The sequence below is a fragment of the Hyla sarda genome, chromosome 11 (assembly GCF_029499605.1).
Source record: "Hyla sarda isolate aHylSar1 chromosome 11, aHylSar1.hap1, whole genome shotgun sequence".
Taxonomy (NCBI): domain Eukaryota; kingdom Metazoa; phylum Chordata; class Amphibia; order Anura; family Hylidae; genus Hyla; species Hyla sarda.
Window position 1 is genome coordinate 45,181,338 of NC_079199.1, and position 19,467 is coordinate 45,200,804.

The 19,467-nt window shown below is 43.3% G+C and overlaps 1 protein-coding gene across 1 annotated transcript in view; it reads right to left on the minus strand.

Moving 5' to 3' along the window:
• Window positions 1–3,265: 3,265 nt before the first annotated feature.
• SGPP1 (sphingosine-1-phosphate phosphatase 1) overlaps window positions 3,266–19,467 on the minus strand; it is a 33,002-nt gene continuing 16,800 nt past the window's right edge. The window contains exons 2-3 of the mRNA XM_056546348.1: window positions 13,955–14,044; window positions 3,266–6,084 (exon numbers count right to left, since the gene is read on the minus strand). Of these exons, the coding sequence (XP_056402323.1) occupies window positions 5,533–6,084; window positions 13,955–14,044 (642 nt within the window). The 3' untranslated portion in view covers window positions 3,266–5,532. The remainder of the gene's footprint in view (window positions 6,085–13,954; window positions 14,045–19,467) is intronic.

The following is a 19,467-nucleotide window of genomic DNA, read 5'->3' on the forward strand; positions in this document are numbered from 1 at the left end:
TAGCTGCTACAAGCAATTTTGTAGCAAGACATTTTGTTCCGAACACTTGGAGTGGGCGGCGGGGGTCATCATGTCACGGCAAGGCCTCTCGTGACGTCACACCACACCCCCTCAATGCAAGTCTATGGGAGATGCCATGCCCCCTCTCATAGACTTGCATTGAGGGGGCGTGGCGTCACGAACCCCCGCCTCCCGGACCCAAGATTCTATATAAACGCTGGGTGCTGCAGAGATCGCATGGGGTCCCAGCTGCAGGACCCCTGCGATCAGACATCTTATCCCCTATCCAAAGAATAAGGGATAAGATGTCTTGGGGCAGAGTACCCCTTTAAGGCCTGCTTTACTAGGGAAGATTTTGGATTCCAGTCCAATGTTATAACCGTGAACCTCACCCAATAAATATACCGAAATGTACAAGAGAACGTTGTGCGCAAATTCTCACTGGATGCATGTCCTGGGTACATTTATGTGAGAAAATAAAGCTCTATCCACATTCATCAATGCAGAACAGAAAATAACATTCGGTTCTACTGTTAAAGGCGCCAATTGAGCTTGAGATAACTTATTACTAATATAGTGCAATACTAACAACATACCAGCTTAGGTGGTGTTCACACGGAGCACTTTCAACACTTGTTTTCCTTGTTACAGTTTTAGACCTTGGAAAACACAAAACTGATGATTTCTATTTAATTGTACCTATGTTTTTTTTAGCAGAACTAGTTTAAGGATTGCGTTTGGTGCATTACGTGGTGTACATTCCACCCAAAATGGAGGAAACCGTACTGCATCTAAATGTGCATTTAACCATCTAATTTGAGATTTCCTTAATGAAATAAGGAACGGAAAAATGGATATTGAAAAACTGCACATTTTAAAAACACAAATCAGTCTGCATAACAGCTCATGTGGTCGTATAGCAACATTTAAAGGGGTACTCCGGTGCCCCAGCGTTCTGAATATTTTGTTCACAACGCTTGGAGCGGACGGCTGTGATCATGATGTCACCGCCACGCCCCTTGTGATGTCACATCATGCCCCCTTCATTCATGTCTATGGGAGGGGGCGTGATGACAGACATGAATGGAGGGGGCGTGGCCGTGATGTCACGATCACAGCTGCCCGCTCCAGGCGTTCTGAACAAAATGTTTAGAATGCTGGGGCACGGGAGTACCTCTTTAAGTTGTCCTGAAAGTTAGATACTGCAACGTGTCCCCATTCACTTTCACAAGCTGCAATGTAGATCAATACAGCCTGGCCATACATGACTGATCCGCGATAATCTGTATATGCAAGGCTGGCCGTATACATCAGACAGCTGTGTTCACATATACATTGGTGCTCATTTTCGATGAGAAAAACCGTGCCACAATATCAAAATGATCAACACCCTTGTGCAAAGGCTCTGGCCCAGCATTGTGGCTTATGCTCTAAGATGAACCACACGGCTATTAAGAACAGAGCCCAAATAAAAGGCAGATGCTCATATGACCTGGCACTTGGTTTTGGGGAGGAAATAATCGTTCATACTGGTTTTTGAAGGGATTGTGCCACCAAAATCACCTATACTTTACCCACAGAACAAGGGATGAGTGTATGATCACGGTGGGTCCTAACATTCCTGTTGGAATGTAGTGGCCGCTCACCATGTACATTGCCCCCCTGACCACCACCACTTTCATCTCCAGCAGCCTCCATAGACCGTGAAGTAGCAGTGCTCAGATGGGAGCTTTATACTCCCTGTTCTCAAGGTCAACAGAGGTCTATCGGTCAGATGCACCCCCTCCCCCTCATTATACGCTTGTCCCCTATTCTGTAGGCAGGTCCCAAGTGAACGGTGGGACAACCCTTTCGTATAACTTTGTGCTACAGCTCTCGTGTCATGGGAGAACGCACCTGAATATGTATGACATGACCGTCCATCATGTGACTCTCAGCTCTAGTATAATAGAACTAATGTAGCCAACATTATACAAATATTCTATTGTGCTGAAAAACAACAAAAACATTCAAGCAAACCAGCTGCACAAAACATGACAAAAAGATTGTCTACTGTAATGGAAGCATACCATTCACCTTCCCATGGTTCAAAACATTAAAATGCCCCAGAGTCACATTCATGTACAAGGATAGAGATGGCTTCAACGTGAACGCCGGCTCAGCTAGGCACAGCAGCAACTCCAGGTGCAACCAATAGTAAGGATAAAAAAACTTTATTCCCAGGATGAAACGCGTTTCACTGCGCTTGCCCAGCTTCTTTCATGCCTGGAGAAGCTTTGCAAGCGCAGTGAAACACGTTGCATCCTGGGAATAAACTTTTTATCCTTACTATTGGCTGCACTTGGAGTTGCTCCTGCGCCTAGCTGAGCCGGCGTTCACGTTGAAGCCATCTCTATCCTTGTACATTATTTATCCGGAGGGCAGCGGACTTCTCTACTTTACTTACACTGCATACCACTGTTGTGTATGGGGCTACACTACTTATCAGGGTGAGCGGTTTTACATATCTTCCCCATTTGTATGCCCCCGGTTTTAATTGCACTATGGAGCGATCTCACTCTTCATTTTAGACCAGTCACATTAAAGGGGTACTACCGTGGAAAACTATATATATATATATTTTTTTTTTTTAATCAACTGGTGCCAGAAATTTAAACAGATTTGTAAATCCCTTCTATTAAAAAATCTTAATCCTTCCAGTACTTTTTAGGGGCTGTATACTAAAGAGAAATCCAAAAAAAGAAATGCATTTCCTGTGATGTCCTGATCACAGTGCTCTCCGCTGACCTCTGCTGTCCATTTTAGGAACTGGAGAAAATCCCCATAGCAAACATATGCTTCTCTGGACAGTTCCTACAATGGACAGCAGAGGTCAGCAGAGAGCACTGTGGTCAGGACATCAAGGAAATGCATTTCTTTTAGGATTTCTCTTTAGTATACAGCCCCTAAAAAGTACTGGCAGGATTAAGATTTTTTAATAGAAGTGATTTACTGATTTAAAAAAAAAAAAAAAAAAAAAAAAAAAAAAGTTTTCCACGGTAGTACCCCTTTAAGGGGGTTCTCCTTTTCTGTTCTGCTTTTAAGACATTTGTTAAAATTTGACATCCCATCAGGTCTTATTTGTAGGGAATCTAAGTATTACAGCAGAGCTTCCCAACCAGGGTGCCTCCAGCTGTGGCCAAACTACAACTCCCAGCATGCCCGGACAGCCAAAGGCTGTCCGGGCATGCTGGGAGTTGTAGTTTGGCCACAGCTGGAGGCACCTGGTTGGGAAACACTGTATTACAGTGTCATCTACATAATGCAGGACAGGTCCTCAAGAACAAGCGACACTCTTAGGAGCCACTCTTTACTATGGAAGAGGATCCTCAACACATGACCCCCACCCAACACCATAATAGAACAAGTTAAAATGGGTTTTATAAAACTAGACAACCCCATTGACTAACTTCTTACCAGCTGATTAGATGTACTCCTAGGAATCATACTGCAGGCAATCTTTTCTTACTGCATTACAAGATAATTCACTTACATTCGGAAATCTTAAACGTACCATAAATGTATGGCTCCCAGTAATGATGGCTCAACCAAGGTGTCCCCAACTATATCCTCCATACAAGAGGACTGTCAGGACTAGAATATGACGGGATACTAAGAAGCCATAAATCAGTGCCTACATAGTGATCTTGCAATAGCTGGACCACAAAGCGCTACAAAGTATGAACAACAATTAACACGTATAAGGTATTTGAAGTACATGAAATGAATTCATCCCACACAGACAGACGTACATACATACATACGTGATCACATACACACATGGGGGGGGGGGGGCTAATATAAGATGCATCTAAAATGAATGAAATGTACATAGTGGTTATTAGAAATAAAAATAATTGAAATTATACCTATTAAAGCACACCTGATATGAGAGCGATTTTACAGGGGTATCTACTAGATGCCCAGAAAGAATTTAAGACATTACCAAAAAAATAAAAAAGGGGTCTGTGTCTGCAGAATTAGCGCCAACCTTGGCTTTAGGCTGTGGCTGAATGGGGACGATAAAAAAAGCTGATCCTTTTCCGAACCCTGTTAAAGGGGTACTCTGGTGGAAAAAAAATGTTTTATGAACTGGTGCAAGAAAGATTTGTAAATTACTTCTGTTAAAAAAAAAAATCTTAATCCTTCCAGTACTTTTTAGGGGCTGCATACTACAGAGGAAATGCTTCTCTCTTTGGATTTCTCTTCTGTCGCAACCACAGTGCTCTCTGCTGACTTCTGCTGTCCATTTTAGAAACTGTCAAGAGCAGCCTATGTTTGCTACGGAGGTTTTCTCTGGCTCTGGACAGTTCCTAAAATGGTCAGCAGAGAGCACTGTGGTCGTGACAGAAGAGAAATCCAAAAAGAAAAGTATTTCCCCTGTAGTATACAGCTGCTAATAAGTACTGGAAGGATTAAGATTTTTTTTTAATAGAGGTCATTTACAAATCTGTTTAACTTTCTGGCACCAGTTCTGGCAGTAGCATAGGTTTGCTATGGGGATTTTCTCCTGCTCTGGACAGTTCCTGATACGGGCATCAGGTGTCAGCAGAGAGCACTGTTGACAAGACGAAAAAATACATCCAAAAAGGAATGAATTTCCTTTGTAGCATACAGATGCTAAAAAGTACTGAAAGGGTAAAGATTTTTTTTAAAAGAAGCCATTTACACATCTGTAACTTTCTGGCACCAGTTGATAAAAAAAAAAAAAAGTTTCCCACTGGAGTACCCCTTTAATGCCAGCTTCACACTATTAATACAGACACATTTTTGCATTTGAATCACGTCTGCAAGTCTATCCTGACCATTGGGCCTTTGGCCTGACCAGACGCTAGCAGAGACCCAGTAAGTGCCAAGCCCGCTGTGCAGCCCTACAAACCAGAGTCCAGAGGAAAGGCTGTACACCTGCTGAACTGGATGGCTGCAGGGTAAGGGTTAATTCTTGGCAGGCTCCCTCTCACATTAATGATAGGCTCTATAAAGAAGCATGCCAAAATCACATGGCTATTGCCGTCTCTCCCAGGCATTATAGTTCTGCTGCATTTAACAATTTACACATGCTAACAGGCATTGTCGTTGCGGTGTAAAAATTATTCGTCTAGTTCAAGCAATGTTCTGGATGCTTGTCTCTAACATCACAGTATACATGGCATTGTGATTATTAGCAAATAAAGGCACAATTCTCAAGCAGGTTTATACAGTACCTGAATCTAAAAGAAAAAAAAAGTGGTTTTAGAATATAAAACCAATATACACTAGGCTTGCAAGTAGCTGCAATTCAAATGAAAAATAAAATAAAAATAAATCAAGGGCCGTTTATTGCTATTTAGGCCCAAAACTTACTTTTCTACCAGTGCACTTTAGAAATGAATAGTAGAATTATTCAATATTTAAGCACCTCCTTCTAAGAAGACAATAAGTCCGTCTTGAGCATTTGGAATCATTTAAAAAAATATCGCAAAGCACTTCTGTCTCTCCTTGAGAAGTTCATCATCAATGCAGTCCCACCCATGTAAACATATATGGAACAATGAACATGACTGCAAATCCAACCATGCCGTAGGTAATATAGCGGTACGGGAGTTCCACCTCCATGCGTTGTCTTGCCTTTCTTACATCATCACAAGGAATGCCAAACACTTTGCAGGCCATAGGAATGGTGATCATCTTCATGACGGCTCTGATCAGTAATAAAACGACTAATCCCATTAAAACCCGTAGCATCGCTTTTCCCAGCAGAGTCACTGTGATAGGTGGAATGGGGAAAGGCAATGTATCCGGCGATGGTTCCTTCAAGTACCCCAACATGTGACTAACGTGTGACCCGCAGGCGATCCCAGCACCGCTGCCAAGAATTTCTGCAGTATCCCCACGGGATGTGCTCCATGTATCAAGCGTGAAGGAGAAAATGCCCAGCGCGAGGTGCAGGCTGATTATTATGAGGGGGGCATACTTGTAAGTCAGGTTGAAATTGTCAATGATATCCAGAGCCGGATGGAAGACAATCAAAATTAGGACTGCATAAAGGACACCGGCTACGACATCCTGCAGGAAAAGAAGGCATAAGATTAGAAGAATGTATGAAAAACAAACTCAGAAATGGTGCAGACATATGTATATACCGTATTTATCAGGGTATACCACGCACCCTCATTTTACCAAGGATATTTGGGTAAAAAAAGTTTTTTACCCAAATATCCTTGGTAAAATAAGGGTGCGTGTGTGTGCATGCGTGTACCCCGATACACCCCCAGGAAAGGCAGGGGGAGAGGCCGTCGCTGCCCGCTTCTCTCCCCCTGACTTTCCTGGGGTCTAGAGCCCTGCTGCCGCCGCTTCTCTCGCGCTGGCTATCAGCGCCGCTGCCCGTTCTCTCCCCCTGACTATCGGTGCAGGTGCCCCATTGCCGGCGCTGATAGCCAGGGGGAGAGAAGCGGCACCGGCAATGGGGCAGCGGCGCGCCGTGCAGCGCATAGCAAAGACGCAGGGGACGCACACCGGAGGCCTGAAGCAGCGAGGACCCGACCCCGGCAACAGGTAATTATGCAACCGCTGCCGGCACCGATAGTCAGGGGGGGAGAACGGGCAGCGGTGCCGATAGCCAGGGGGAGAGAAGGGCCGGCAGCAGGGCTCTAGACCCCAGGACAGGCAGGGGCAGAGAAGCCGGCAGCGCTGGCAGTCTCTGCACCTGCAAAGCCACTGCAGTTCATTGATTTAAAGCGCCCACTTTAAATCATTGAACTGCAGCGGCTTATCGCAGTTAGACGCAGGTAGACTTTAGGCTAAAAATTTTAGCCTAAAAAGTTTGTGTTATACACCGATAAATACGGTATGTATATTTAACTCCTTAAGGACGCAGCCCATTTGGGCCTTAAGGACTGAGACAATTTTATTATTACATTTTCGTTTTTTCCTCCTCGCCTTCAAAAAATCATTATTTTATATTTTCATCCACAGACTAGTATGAGGGCTTGTTTTTTTGCGCGACCAGTTGTCCGTTGTAATGACATCACTCACTTTACCATAAAATGTATGGCGCAACCCAAAAAATACTATTTGTGGGGAAATTAAAAAGAAAACCGCAATTTTCCAAATTTTGGAAGGTTTCGTTTTCAGGCCGTCCAATTTACGGTAAAAGTGACATGTGTTCTTTATTCCTTGGGTCAATACGATTAAAATGATACCATGATTATATACATTTCCATTACCGTTGCACTTAAAAAAAAGAATTGCAAACTTTTTAACAAAATTAGTACGTTTAAAATCCCCCTATTTTGAAGACCTATAACTTTTTCATTTTTCCATATAAGCGGCGGTATGAGGGCTCATTTTTGGCGCCATGATCTGTACTTTTTATTGATACCATATTTGCTTATCTAAAACTTTCAATATATTTATTTTGACTTTTTTTTACGTTCACACCGCCCACCGTACAGAATCATTATTCTATTTTAATAGTTCGGATATTTACGCACGCAGCGATACCAAATATGTTTATTAAATTATTTATTTTTACACTTTTTGGCGGTGAAATAGGGAAAATGGGACAATTTACGTTTTCATTGAGGGAGGGGGTTTTTCAATTTTTTTTTCACTTTTCTTCTTTTCACTTTAATAATCCCCATAGGGGATTATTTATTGCAATCATTTGATTGCTAATACAGTTCAGTGCTATGCATAGGGCATAGCACTGATCAGTGCTATCAGTTATCTTCTGCTCTGGTCTGCTCGATCGCAGACCAGAGCAGAAGACCCGTAGAAGGCAGCGCCTGTCGTTCTGGATGATCGGATCGCCACCGCAGCGCTGCGGGCAATCTGATCATCCATTTTAGTGACCGCAATGCTGCAGATGCCGTTATCTGTATTGATCACAGAATCTGAGGGGTTAAATAGACATCAGCACGATCGCGGATGTCGGCCATTACCGGCGGGTCCCTGGCTGCTATCAGCAGCCGGGACCTGTCGCGCATCGCTCCGAGGCTCGCAAGTATGTATAGGATGTAAATGTACATCCTGGTGCGCTAAGTACCACCTCACTAGGACGTACATTTAAGTCCTGCATCATTAAAGGGGTTGTCCGCTGCCTTTCGGAGCACCGCTTGCAGCGTCCGGAAGTTCATTACTCCGAACGCTGTGTGCGGGCTTCCGTGTTCGCGGCTGCCCCCTTGTGACGTCACGCCCGCCCGCCCCCTCAACGAAAGTCTACGGGAAGGGGGCGCGACCGCTGTCACGCCCCCTTCCCATAGACTTTCATTGAGGGGGCGGGCGTGACTTCAGGAGGTGGCTGCCGCGAACACTGAAGCCCGCACACAGCGTTCGGAGTAATGAACTTCGAAAGGCAGGGCAGCGGACAACCCCTTTAAAAGGGGATTTGACCACTTCTAATCACCAAATAGGATAGATTGGTGTTTCCCAACCAGGGTGCCTCCAGCTGTTGCAAAACTACAACTCACAGCATGCCAGTACAGCCTTTGGCTGTCCGGGCATGCTGGGAGTTGTAGTTTTGCAACAGCTGGAGGCACCCTGGTTGGGAAACACTGGGATAGATGATAAATGTAAGATTCATTGGGATCTGACACAACAATCTCGAGAATGGAGGTTCCCGAGTGTCCCTTGTGAATGGAGCAGCAGAACACCTACAGTCACCAACCCATTCAAGCCTATGGGACTGACTGAGATCTTGCCCAGCAATCTCCATCAGTCCCGAGCAATGGACACAGCGCTGGCCACTCAACCTCACTGAAGCTCCATTCACAAGGGAATCCACGATTGTTGGGTCAGACCCCAATAACACTTATCACCTGTCCTGTGATTTGCTGATAAACATTTTTTTTGTAGGAAACCCTTTTTAAAGCCAGAGAAAATGGAGGGACTGAGTGTACAGAAAAAAAGGCTAACATTCTCAAACTGCTGATGCAATATTTTGTTGAACCTCTTACTCCCATGGAAAACTATTTTGGTGCCAGAAAGTTAAAATGTTAAACAGATTTGTAAATTACTTCTATAAAAAAAAAAAAAATCTTAATCCTTCCAGTACTTATTAGCTGCGGAATAAAACAGAAGGAATTATTTTCTTTTCAGAACACAGAGCTCTCTGCTGACATCATGACCACAGTGCTCTCTGCTTACAGTAGGAGGAGAAAATCCCCATAGCAAACATATGCTGCTATGGACAGTTCCTAAAATTGACAGAGATGTCAGCAGAGAGCACAGTGGTCATTATGTCAGCAGAGAGCTCTGTGTTCCAAGAAGAAAACCATTTCCTCTGTAGTATACAGACCCTAAAAAGTACTGGAGAGATGAAGACTTTTTAATAGAAGTAATTTACAAATCTGTTTAACTTTCTGGCACCAGACGATTTAAAAAAATAAATAAATAAACAAATAAAAATTTCCACCAGAGTACCCCTTTAAGTTAAAGCGGACCTGTAAGCAGGAATGTAAGTTAGAACATGGCTAGATGGGGAGAGTGACCAGGATTCCAAATATACCTTTGTCATTTAAACAGCCCCCTCATCTTCAAGATTTTTTTAATGTGCAAATTAGGCCTAAGGGCCCAGGCAACTCCAGCTGAGGTACCCTTGATCTAGTGGCTGTCAGTCTAAAAGGGTAGTCAATTGCAATTAGAGTGGTCGGTTTTAGAGTGGGGTTTTTTCCGTTTTTGCATTTTCGTTTTTTGCTCCTTGCCTTTAAAAAAATCATAACTCTTTCAATTTTGCACCTAAAAATCCATATGATGGCTTATTTTTTGCGCCACCAATTCTACTTTGTAATGACGTCAGTCATTTTGCCCAAAAATCTACGGTGAAACGGAAAAATCATTGTGCGACAAAATTGAAAAAAAAAACGCTGTTTTGTAACTTTTGGGAGCTTCCGTTTCTACGTAGTACATTTTCCGGTAAAAATGACACCTTCTCTTTATTCTGTAGGTCCATACGATTAAAATGATACCCTACTTATATAGGTTTGATTTTGTCGTACTTCTGGAAAAAATAATAACTACATGCAGGAAAATTAATACGTTTAAAATTGTCATCTTCTGACCCCTATAACTTTTTTATTTTTCCGTGTATGGGGCGGTATGAGGGCTCATTTTTTTGCGCCGTGGTCTGAAGTTTTTAACGGTACCATTTTTGCATTGATAGGACTTATTGATCGCTTTTTATTCATTTTTAAATGATATAAAAAGTGACCAAAAATGCACTATTTTGGACTTTGGAATTTTTTTGCGCGCACGCCATTGACCGAGCGGTTTAATTAATGATATATTTTTATAATTCGGACATTTCCGCACGCGGTGATACCATATATGTTTATTTTTATTTACACTTTTTTTTTTATTGGAAAAGGGGGGTGATTCAAACTTTTAATAGGGGAGGAGTTAAATGATCTTTATTCACTTTTTTTTGCAGTGTTATAGGTCCCATAGGGACCTGCACACTGCACACACTGATCTTCTATGCTGATCACTTGTTTCTCATAAGAAACCAGTGATCAACGATTCTGCCGCATGACTGCTCATGCCTGGATCTCAGGCACTGAGCAGTCATTCGGCGATCGGACAGCGAGAAGGGGCCCTCCAGCTGTACTGTCAGCTGTTCGGGATGCCGCGATTAGCCGCGGCTATCCCAAACAGCCCGACTGAGCTAGCCGGCCACTTTCACTTTTAGCAGCGGCAGGTGTATGTATGATGTGTGCATATGTATGGTGTATATCAGTGTTTCCCAACCAGGGTGCCTCCAGCTGTTGCAAAACTACAACTCCCAGCATGCCCTGGGCATGCTGGGAGTTGTAGTTTTGCAACAGCTGAAGGCACCCTGGTTGGGAAACACTGGTGGATATGTATGGTGTGAGTGTATGTGTGTATGATGTCTATGTGTGATGTGTATGTAATGTATGATGTGTGTATAATGTCTAAGTGTGATGTGTATGTAATGTATAATGTGTGTATGATGTCTGTGTGATGTGTATGTAATGTATGATGTGTGTATGATGTCTGTCTGTGTGTGATGTGTATGTAATGTATAATGTGTGTATGATGTCTAAGTGTGATGTATGTATGTGATGTATGATGTGGGGTGGGCAGCGGAAGGTGTATGTATGATGTGTGTATATGTATGGTGTGAGTGTATGTGTGTATGTAATGTATGATGTGGGGGGGGCAGTGGCGGGGGTGTGTGTGTATGTATATGGGGCAGTGGCTGGTGCATGTATGCATGAATGTTTTGTATAGGAGCGGACTGTCACGTCGGGCATTAGGGCAGTTGTGCCATCTAATTTTTTTTATTTTTAGTGGCCCCCGCACTAAATTGCACCCCCAGAATCCCACCACTTCATACTCACCCGCCAACCAAGAGCCCCACGGATGCACACAAACACGCCCGAACCAAAACTACAACTCCCAGCATGGTGGACCATAAGCTAAACTGTAGAACTATAAAGTGTAACATGCTGGGAGTTGTTTTCAGGTCAGCTGCAGAGCCATAGGCTGCATCAGGGCATGCTGGGTGTTGTAGTTACTGAAATTCCCAGTATTCCTTGACACAGACTATGGCTCTGCAGCTGACACAAACCAAAACTACAACTCCCAGCATGTTACACAATAACCTTAACTGTACTACTATACAGTGCAACATGCTGCAACACCCACACAACCATAGACTGTATCAGGGCATGCTGGGTGTTGTAGTTATCTAGTAACTAAATGCAACTTCCAGCATTTTCTGACACAAAATGCAGCACATAAACTGGAGAAGCAGAACCCCCCCCCCCCAGTAACACATAAGTCCCTATTGAGACTGAAAAAAAGTGATAAAAATATTTTAAAAAGTGCGTATACATGTGAATAAGCCCCTTTCCTAATAAAAGTTTCCAATTTTCTTTAAATAAAAATAGTGTACAAAAATAAACATAAAAGTGGTATCGCTACATGTGGAAATGTCCAGACTATTAAAATATAATGTTAATTAAACCGTACGGGGAACGGTGGAAATGTAAAAAATAGTCCAGAATTGTTCATTTTTGGTCACTTCATATGAGAAATTTTTTATAAGGTGATCAAAAAGTTATATCTAGACTTTTCTGGGCTTGGCTCGGGTGTAAGAGGCGCTACAGCTCTCCCCCCGCTAATAGCCTGGCATACTGCGATCGCCTATTAAACCATTAGATCACCGCTGTCAGCAGTGTCTAAAGGGATCTTATATCCATCCCTGGTGGTCTAGTGGGGGGGGGGGATCAGACTATTTTGGTGAAAATTATTTTATCTGCCAGGACAAGTGGATTTTCTTGAGGGACAAGTAGATTGTGTTCCGCTTTAGTCCCTTGGACAAGTAGTTTTTTTTTTTAATTTCCACACCCCTGGAGGCGGGTCCCGGCTTCACTATGACGCCGGGCCCGCCGTGATATGACGCGGGGTTACTGTGTAACCCCGCGTTATATCGGGAGAGCAGGACCAAGGACGTCCCGGTACGTCCTTGGTCCTTAAGGGGTTAAACGCATACTGGCTGCCTGGGGCACACCTCCTGGGCACTTGAGGCTCAATGGCATATTAACAAATAGCTCTCTGCTGACATCATGACCACAGTGCTCTATGCTGACATCTCTGTCCATTTTAGGAAGTGTCCAGAGCAGCATATGTTTTCTATGGGGATTTTCTCCTACTCTGGACAGTTCGTAAAATGGACAGAGGTGTCAGCAGAGAGCACTGTGGTCATGATGTCAGCAGAGAGCTCTTGTTCCAAAAAGAAAAGAACTTCCTCTGTAGTATTCAGCAGCTGATAAGTACTGGAAGGATTAAGATTTTAATAGAAGTAATTTACAAATCTGTTTAACTTTCTTGCATCAGTTGATAAAAAAATAAAAAATTATAAGTTTTCCACCGGAGTACCCCTTTAAAGGTCTGAATTATGGGGGGAGATTTATCAAAACCTGTCCAAAGGAAAAGCTGAGTTGCCCATAGCAACCAGTCAGATCATTTTCATTTTCCAGAGGCCTTTTCAAAAATGAAAGAAGCGATCTGATTGGTTGCTATGGGCAGCACAGCAACTTTTCCTCTGGACAGGTTTTGATAAATCTCCCTGTGTGTTTATATTTCTATAAAAAAAATTGTATTCTTATTAAAACTTTAAACTAGAGGATAACACACTGTATCCGCTGACATAGCTGATGTCATAGCATGTCCTTGGATAACAAGAATGTCCTTCACACTCCCTAATGTGTCTTTCTGAAGCATGTATAACAAAAGAATAGGACCTCCAATGTGTCGACGGGATTCGAAGCGCAGGACACACAAGTAAGGGGATATGAGGTTTATTCATCCATGATGCAACGCGTTTCACAGATAGACTGCTTCATCGGACACACAAGTAAGGGGATATGAGGTTTATTCACCCATGATGGAACGCGTTTCACAGATAGACTGCTTCATCGGACACACAAGTAAGGGGATATGAGGTTTATTCACCCATGTGTCCTGCGCTTCGAATCCCGTCGACACGTTGGAGGTCCTATTCTTTTGTTATATCGATTTGGACGTGGAGCAATTGCAGACGCCTTGCTATCATTGCCTTTTTCCATTGTTGCATTTGGCTGACTGTAACCTGTTGTGGTAAGCGCTATCTCTGCTCAAAATAACCGTGTAACAACGGTATCACACTACGGAGCGCTGGCTGTCCTTTGTTTCTTAAGCCTGTGTTATTGATGAATGGCCACATGAAGGGCTACCAAAAAGATTTTTTCACTTTTTGGTGACCCGAATGGCTGTTTTATCTTTTAAAAAAACCTGTCTTCTTTTTTTGTTTTATTAGTTACTCTTTTGTTCTCATAGAGATAACCACCAGGAGCACAAGACGTGTTATTATAGTTATCACATTACATGTGGAAATCATTTTAGAAGAAAAGGAGGATTTTCTTGGACTTACCAAAATGGAATGCATCCCCATATAAACACGGCTAAGGCACACCAAGGTACACCAGACAATGGCAAGAATGAGCCCAAAAAAGAATGGATACTGAAAAGGGAGAGAAACAAAAAAAAGTTAAAAATATGATTTATAAGAAAAAAGATGAAATGAGAAAACACAGATTACACTTATACAATACAGAGTCCTCGTGATGCTGACATAATACCAGTAAAAAACATAAAAACTTGTGCAGTGGCAGCACATTGTTGGGAAAAAGGTCATTGTCAGATTTCCCCTGCTATCTTATCAATTCACCCTTATGAACTTGGATATGACAAGACATATCAGCAACTCACAAAGATTCCTGTTGTTGACTCCCTGACTCCTACATTGCTAGTAGTCCAATCACAAAAGCTGCTGACATGACATGGTTGCTCAGTGTAGATCAGCGTTTCCCAACCAGGGTGTCTCCAGCTGTTGCATAACTACAACTCCCAGCGTGCCCGGACAGCCTTTGGCTGTACGGGCACTCTGGGAGTTGTAGTTTTGCAACAGCTGGAGGCACCCTGGTTGGGAAACACTAGTGTAGACAGTAGAAATCTATAGAGGTCATGACTGGATGTAAAGACCAGTCACCCTTAGCACAGTGCCTTATACTACGTTTACTCCACTAGCAACAGATCACGCTCAACCGTGCTAAAGGAGTCTCCCGAACACACAATTGTGAACCCTCAATAGTATTTACCAAAACTGCTGTATTGGTTGGACCCTTAGCAATACAAAAACAGAGCCCATGTTACCAACTGGTCACAATAACATTTATCCCCTATCCGGAGGGGTCTGACTGCTGGGACCTGCCACACTATCTAGAACAGAGACCCATGTCTCCCATCACAGCGCCATGACGCTCTATATACCGTCTGTTGGAGTTGCAGGACATAGCAGGTTACAGTGTTTGTTCTCACCGGGAGTCTGACTGGTGGTATAAATGTATCCCCCCCCCCCTGCGGATAAAGTATAAGTGTTATTGGTCGGACAACACTTCTCCACATGTTTTGATAAATCTCCCTCAAAAAGGTTTGTAAGGCCTCCTTTACATATATGCGGAGTTTCCTTCCAGCGTGCATCGGAGGAAAACTGATAGCAGAACTGACCCATTCAATTGGAGGCACAGTTCACATTCATCCAGTGTCTCAATTTGGATGTTGGACACTGTACCATACAGGGGAGCCCATTCAGAAAAAAAAAAAAATTCTATAAATAAATAAATCAACGCCGGCTGCTACACAACTGATTACAAATGATAAATGTTGTCATCAGTTGTGGCATCAGTTGCATCGAGATTTGGGATCACGTATGCCGGACATCAGACAAATGTAATATATGTAAATATATTTTTATTAATGGGATTAATAATCTACCATAGCAAACCTCTTCTACTCTGTGCAGTTCCCGAGACAAGCAGAGATGTCAGTAGAGAGCACTGTTGCCAGAAAGAAAAGAACAACTCAACTTCAGCAGCTGATCATTTTTAGAAGGATTAAGATTTTTTACAAAGTAATTTACAAATCTGTTTAACTTTCTGGAGCCAGAAAAGTTTTTTCCTGGATAACACTTTAAATGTGCAGATATCCTTTATATGCTACGTGTGCATATACCCTTGCACTGGTGCACAGACACCCTGGCTTATTATTCAGCAAGTAGAGCAGACTACTAGTATCTCTGCCCCACATACAACCCCCTTTAACCCCTTAAGGACGCAGGACGTAAATGTACGTCCTGGTGAGGTGGTACTTAACGCACCAGGACGTACATTTACGTCCTAAGCATAACCGCGGGCATCGGAGCGATGCCCGTGTCATGCGCGGCTGATCCCGGCTGCTAATCGCAGCCAGGGACCCGCCGGCAATGGCCGACGCCCGCGATCTCGCGGGCGTCCGCCATTAACCCCTCAGGTGCCGGGATCAATACAGATCCCGGCATCTGCGGGAGTTCGCGATTAAAATGAACGATCGGATCGCCCGCAGCGCTGCTGCGGGGATCCGATCATTCATAACGCCGCACGGAGGTCCCCTCTCCTTCCTCCGTGCGGCTCCCGGCGTCTCCTGCTCTGGTCTGTGATCGAGCAGACCAGAGCAGGAGATGACCGATAATACTGATCTGTTCTATGTCCTATACATAGAACAGATCAGTATTAGCAATCATGGTATTGCTATGAATAGTCCCCTATGGGGACTATTCAAGTGTAAAAAAAAATGTAAAAAAATGTAAAAGTAAAAGTAAAAAAAAAGTGAAAAATCCCCTCCCCCAATAAAAAAGTAAAACGTCCGTTTTTTCCTATTTTACCCCCAAAAAGCGTAAAAAAAATTTTTTATAGACATATTTGGTATCGCCGCGTGCGTAAATGTCCGAACTATTAAAATAAAATGTTAATGATCCCGTACGGTGAACGGCGTGAACGAAAAAAAATTTAAAAAGTCCAAAATTCCTACTTTTTTAATACATTTTATTAAAAAAAAAATTATAAAAAATGTATTAAAAGTTTTTTATATACAAATGTGGTATCAAAAAAAAGTACAGATCATGGCGCATAAAATGAGCCCCCATACCGCCGCTTATACTGAAAAATAAAAAAGTTCTAGGTCATCAAAATAAAGGGATTATAAACGTACTAATTTGGTTAAAAAGTTTGTGATTTTTTTTAAGCGCAACAATAATATAAAAGTATATAATAATGGGTATCATTTTAATCGTATTGACCCTCAGAATAAAGAACACATGTCATTTTTACCAGAAATTGTACGGCGTGAAAACAAAACCTTCCAAAATTAGCAAAATTGCATTTTTCGTTTTAATTTCCCCACAAAAATAGTGTTTTTTGGTTGCGCCATACATTTTATGATATAATGAGTGATGTCATTACAAAGGACAACTGGTCGCGCAAAAAACAAGCCCTCATACTAGTCTGTGGATGAAAATATAAAAGAGTTATGATTTTTAGAAGGCGAGGAGGAAAAAATGAAAACGTAAAAATTAAATTGTCTGAGTCCTTAAGGCCAAAATGTGCTGAGTCCTTAAGGGGTTAAAGCGCAACTATCATGACATTTTGGTGCAATAACCTGCACACAGCCTCTGTACTGTGTGCAGGTGGTGGGTATAACAAAGTGTTTACCTGAAATTTGGTGGTTTTCATGACTGCAAAAAAGGCTTTTATTCAAAGCCACTGACGGTCGGATAGGCATGGCGCAAGGTACGCGATGCCCCACCGCCACCATGCCCACGCCGTATGTCCGCGCTGGGACCTCTGTATGATTGACACACAGGTCCCAGCGCATGCGCCCTTCAGCTAATCTAACCTGCGCGCTGCTGTGTCATCCAGCAAGCGCTCGCTCCCACCGCCATCTTCCTCCTTAGTGCGCCTGCGCAGTGCTAGGTGCAGAGAGCGCGCTTCCTCTCTGCACCTATTATCGAGAACTATCCTGATTGCGCGTTGCTCTGCGCAGGCGCATTGAGGAGGAAGATGGCGGCGGGAGCGAGCGCTTGCTAGATGACACACAGCAGTGCGCAGGCTAGATTAGCTGAAGGGCGTATGCGCTGGGACCTGTGTGTCAATCACACAGAGGTCCCAGCACGGACATACGGGGTAGGCGCGGCGGCGGGCCATGCCTATCCGACCGTCAGTGGCTTTGAATAAAAGCCTTTTCTGCAGTCATGAAAGCCGCCAAATTTCAGGTAAAAACAGTTATACCCACCACCTGCACACAGTACAAAGGCTGTGTGCAGGTTGTTGCACCAAAACGTCATAACAGTTGCGCTTTAAAGGGGTTGTGCGCTGCCTTAATTTTCGGAACTCCGCTCACAGCATCCGGAAGTTCATTACTCCGAACGCTGTGTGCGGGCTTCCGTGTTTGCGGCTACCGGGCGTGACGTCATGCCCGGCCCCTCGTGACGTCTCACCCGCCCCCTTGTGACGTCATGCCCGTCTCCTCTACCAAAGTCTATGGGAAGGGGGCGTGACAGCGTGACATAGGCTTTCGTTGAGGGGGCGGGCGAGACGTCGCGAGGGGGCGGGCGAGACGTCACGCCTGACGGCTGCGAACACGGAAGCCCGCACACAGCGTTCGGAGTAATGAACTTTCGGACGCTGTGAGCGGAGCTCCGAAAGTCAGGGCAGCGCACAACCCCTTTAAGTGAGAGTCTGTTGTCTCCAGTATGTCTGCACCGGATGAAGCTTTGGAGCCAGGGATAGGAGTCTGATGCCGGTCTATCACCAGTAAGGTGTGAAGACGTCATCAAGAACATTTACAAACATTCTAGAGAAGTAGATTTAAAAGGGAAAGGGAACAAAGAAAAAAAGTCCAAACTGACATTACCTAAGAGCCCTTGAGAATCGAAAAAGTTAAAATGTCCTGTAAAATATATCCTGTTAGATATCATCCTAAGGCAATGTTCAACAACCTACCTGTTGCACAACTACAACTCCCATCATGTCCTACCATTCTAAGGTTGTCAGGCTGGAGTGGGCGCTCAGAGGTGACTGCCGGCAGCTTCGCGTAGATTACGCTTCTTCCAGCCTCACTTGCATCATCGCGCTGTGCAACAGATATAGTTGATGTGCCAATCATCGAGTCATGTGATCCCAGGTGATCAAAGGTAAGTGGGAAAACATGGACAGGGATGAAAAAAAGAGAAAGCATTATTGAGTTAGAAAAATTGCTACACAAAATGTATATAAATAAATAGCTACCACCTCTAAACGCAAAAAAAAAAAAAAAAAAAAAAAAAATGATTTCTTGTTTCCAGTATTACCGTATATTAGTAAACCAGTTCTTACAATGCTGTTTATATTTTCTGCTTTTACTTTTGAGAATTTCTCCCAGGGATTTATTTCTACGGTAAGTTACAATCGGTTTATTCCGGACAACGTCAGTTAAATCGCTATCATCCTCCAATAGGTACCAGTTTTTGTAAATTGTGTTTTTTACAAATGAGTTCATAGGGCTGTTCCTAAATGTAAAGACAAACCGTTTTTCTTGTGGCTTTCTTTCGTAGAAATTCCTGTTAGAAATGAGTTCATTTGATCCTCTCTCACGGTTCTTTCAAAAGCTTTGTCCACCACGGCTCGAGGATACCCTACCCACTCCCTAAGTGGGAGGATAGATCTTTTGCTTGCTCAAGGAAGATTAGAGGGTCACTATTGTTTCTCCTTAACTGGAGAAATTGACTATAAGGAATAAGGATGGCATTCTTAGAAATGGCTTTCCGATACCCTTGTTAGAAGTCAGTCTCCATACCCATAAATGGTAAGATCCAAGAATTCAGTGCTCTTTCCACTGAAGGTGCAGGTAAACAGCATATTCATGCAATTTTCTGAATTGAGGGAAGACACAAAGCTATTGAATGAGTTCTCATCACCCTCCCAGACGATTAGAACATTGTCTACGTACCTCCAAAGGGCTTTGATATTTTTGAGGAAAGTTTTTTTTTTAAGCTGTAGATATATTCTCTCTCGAAGATGGATAGAAATAGGT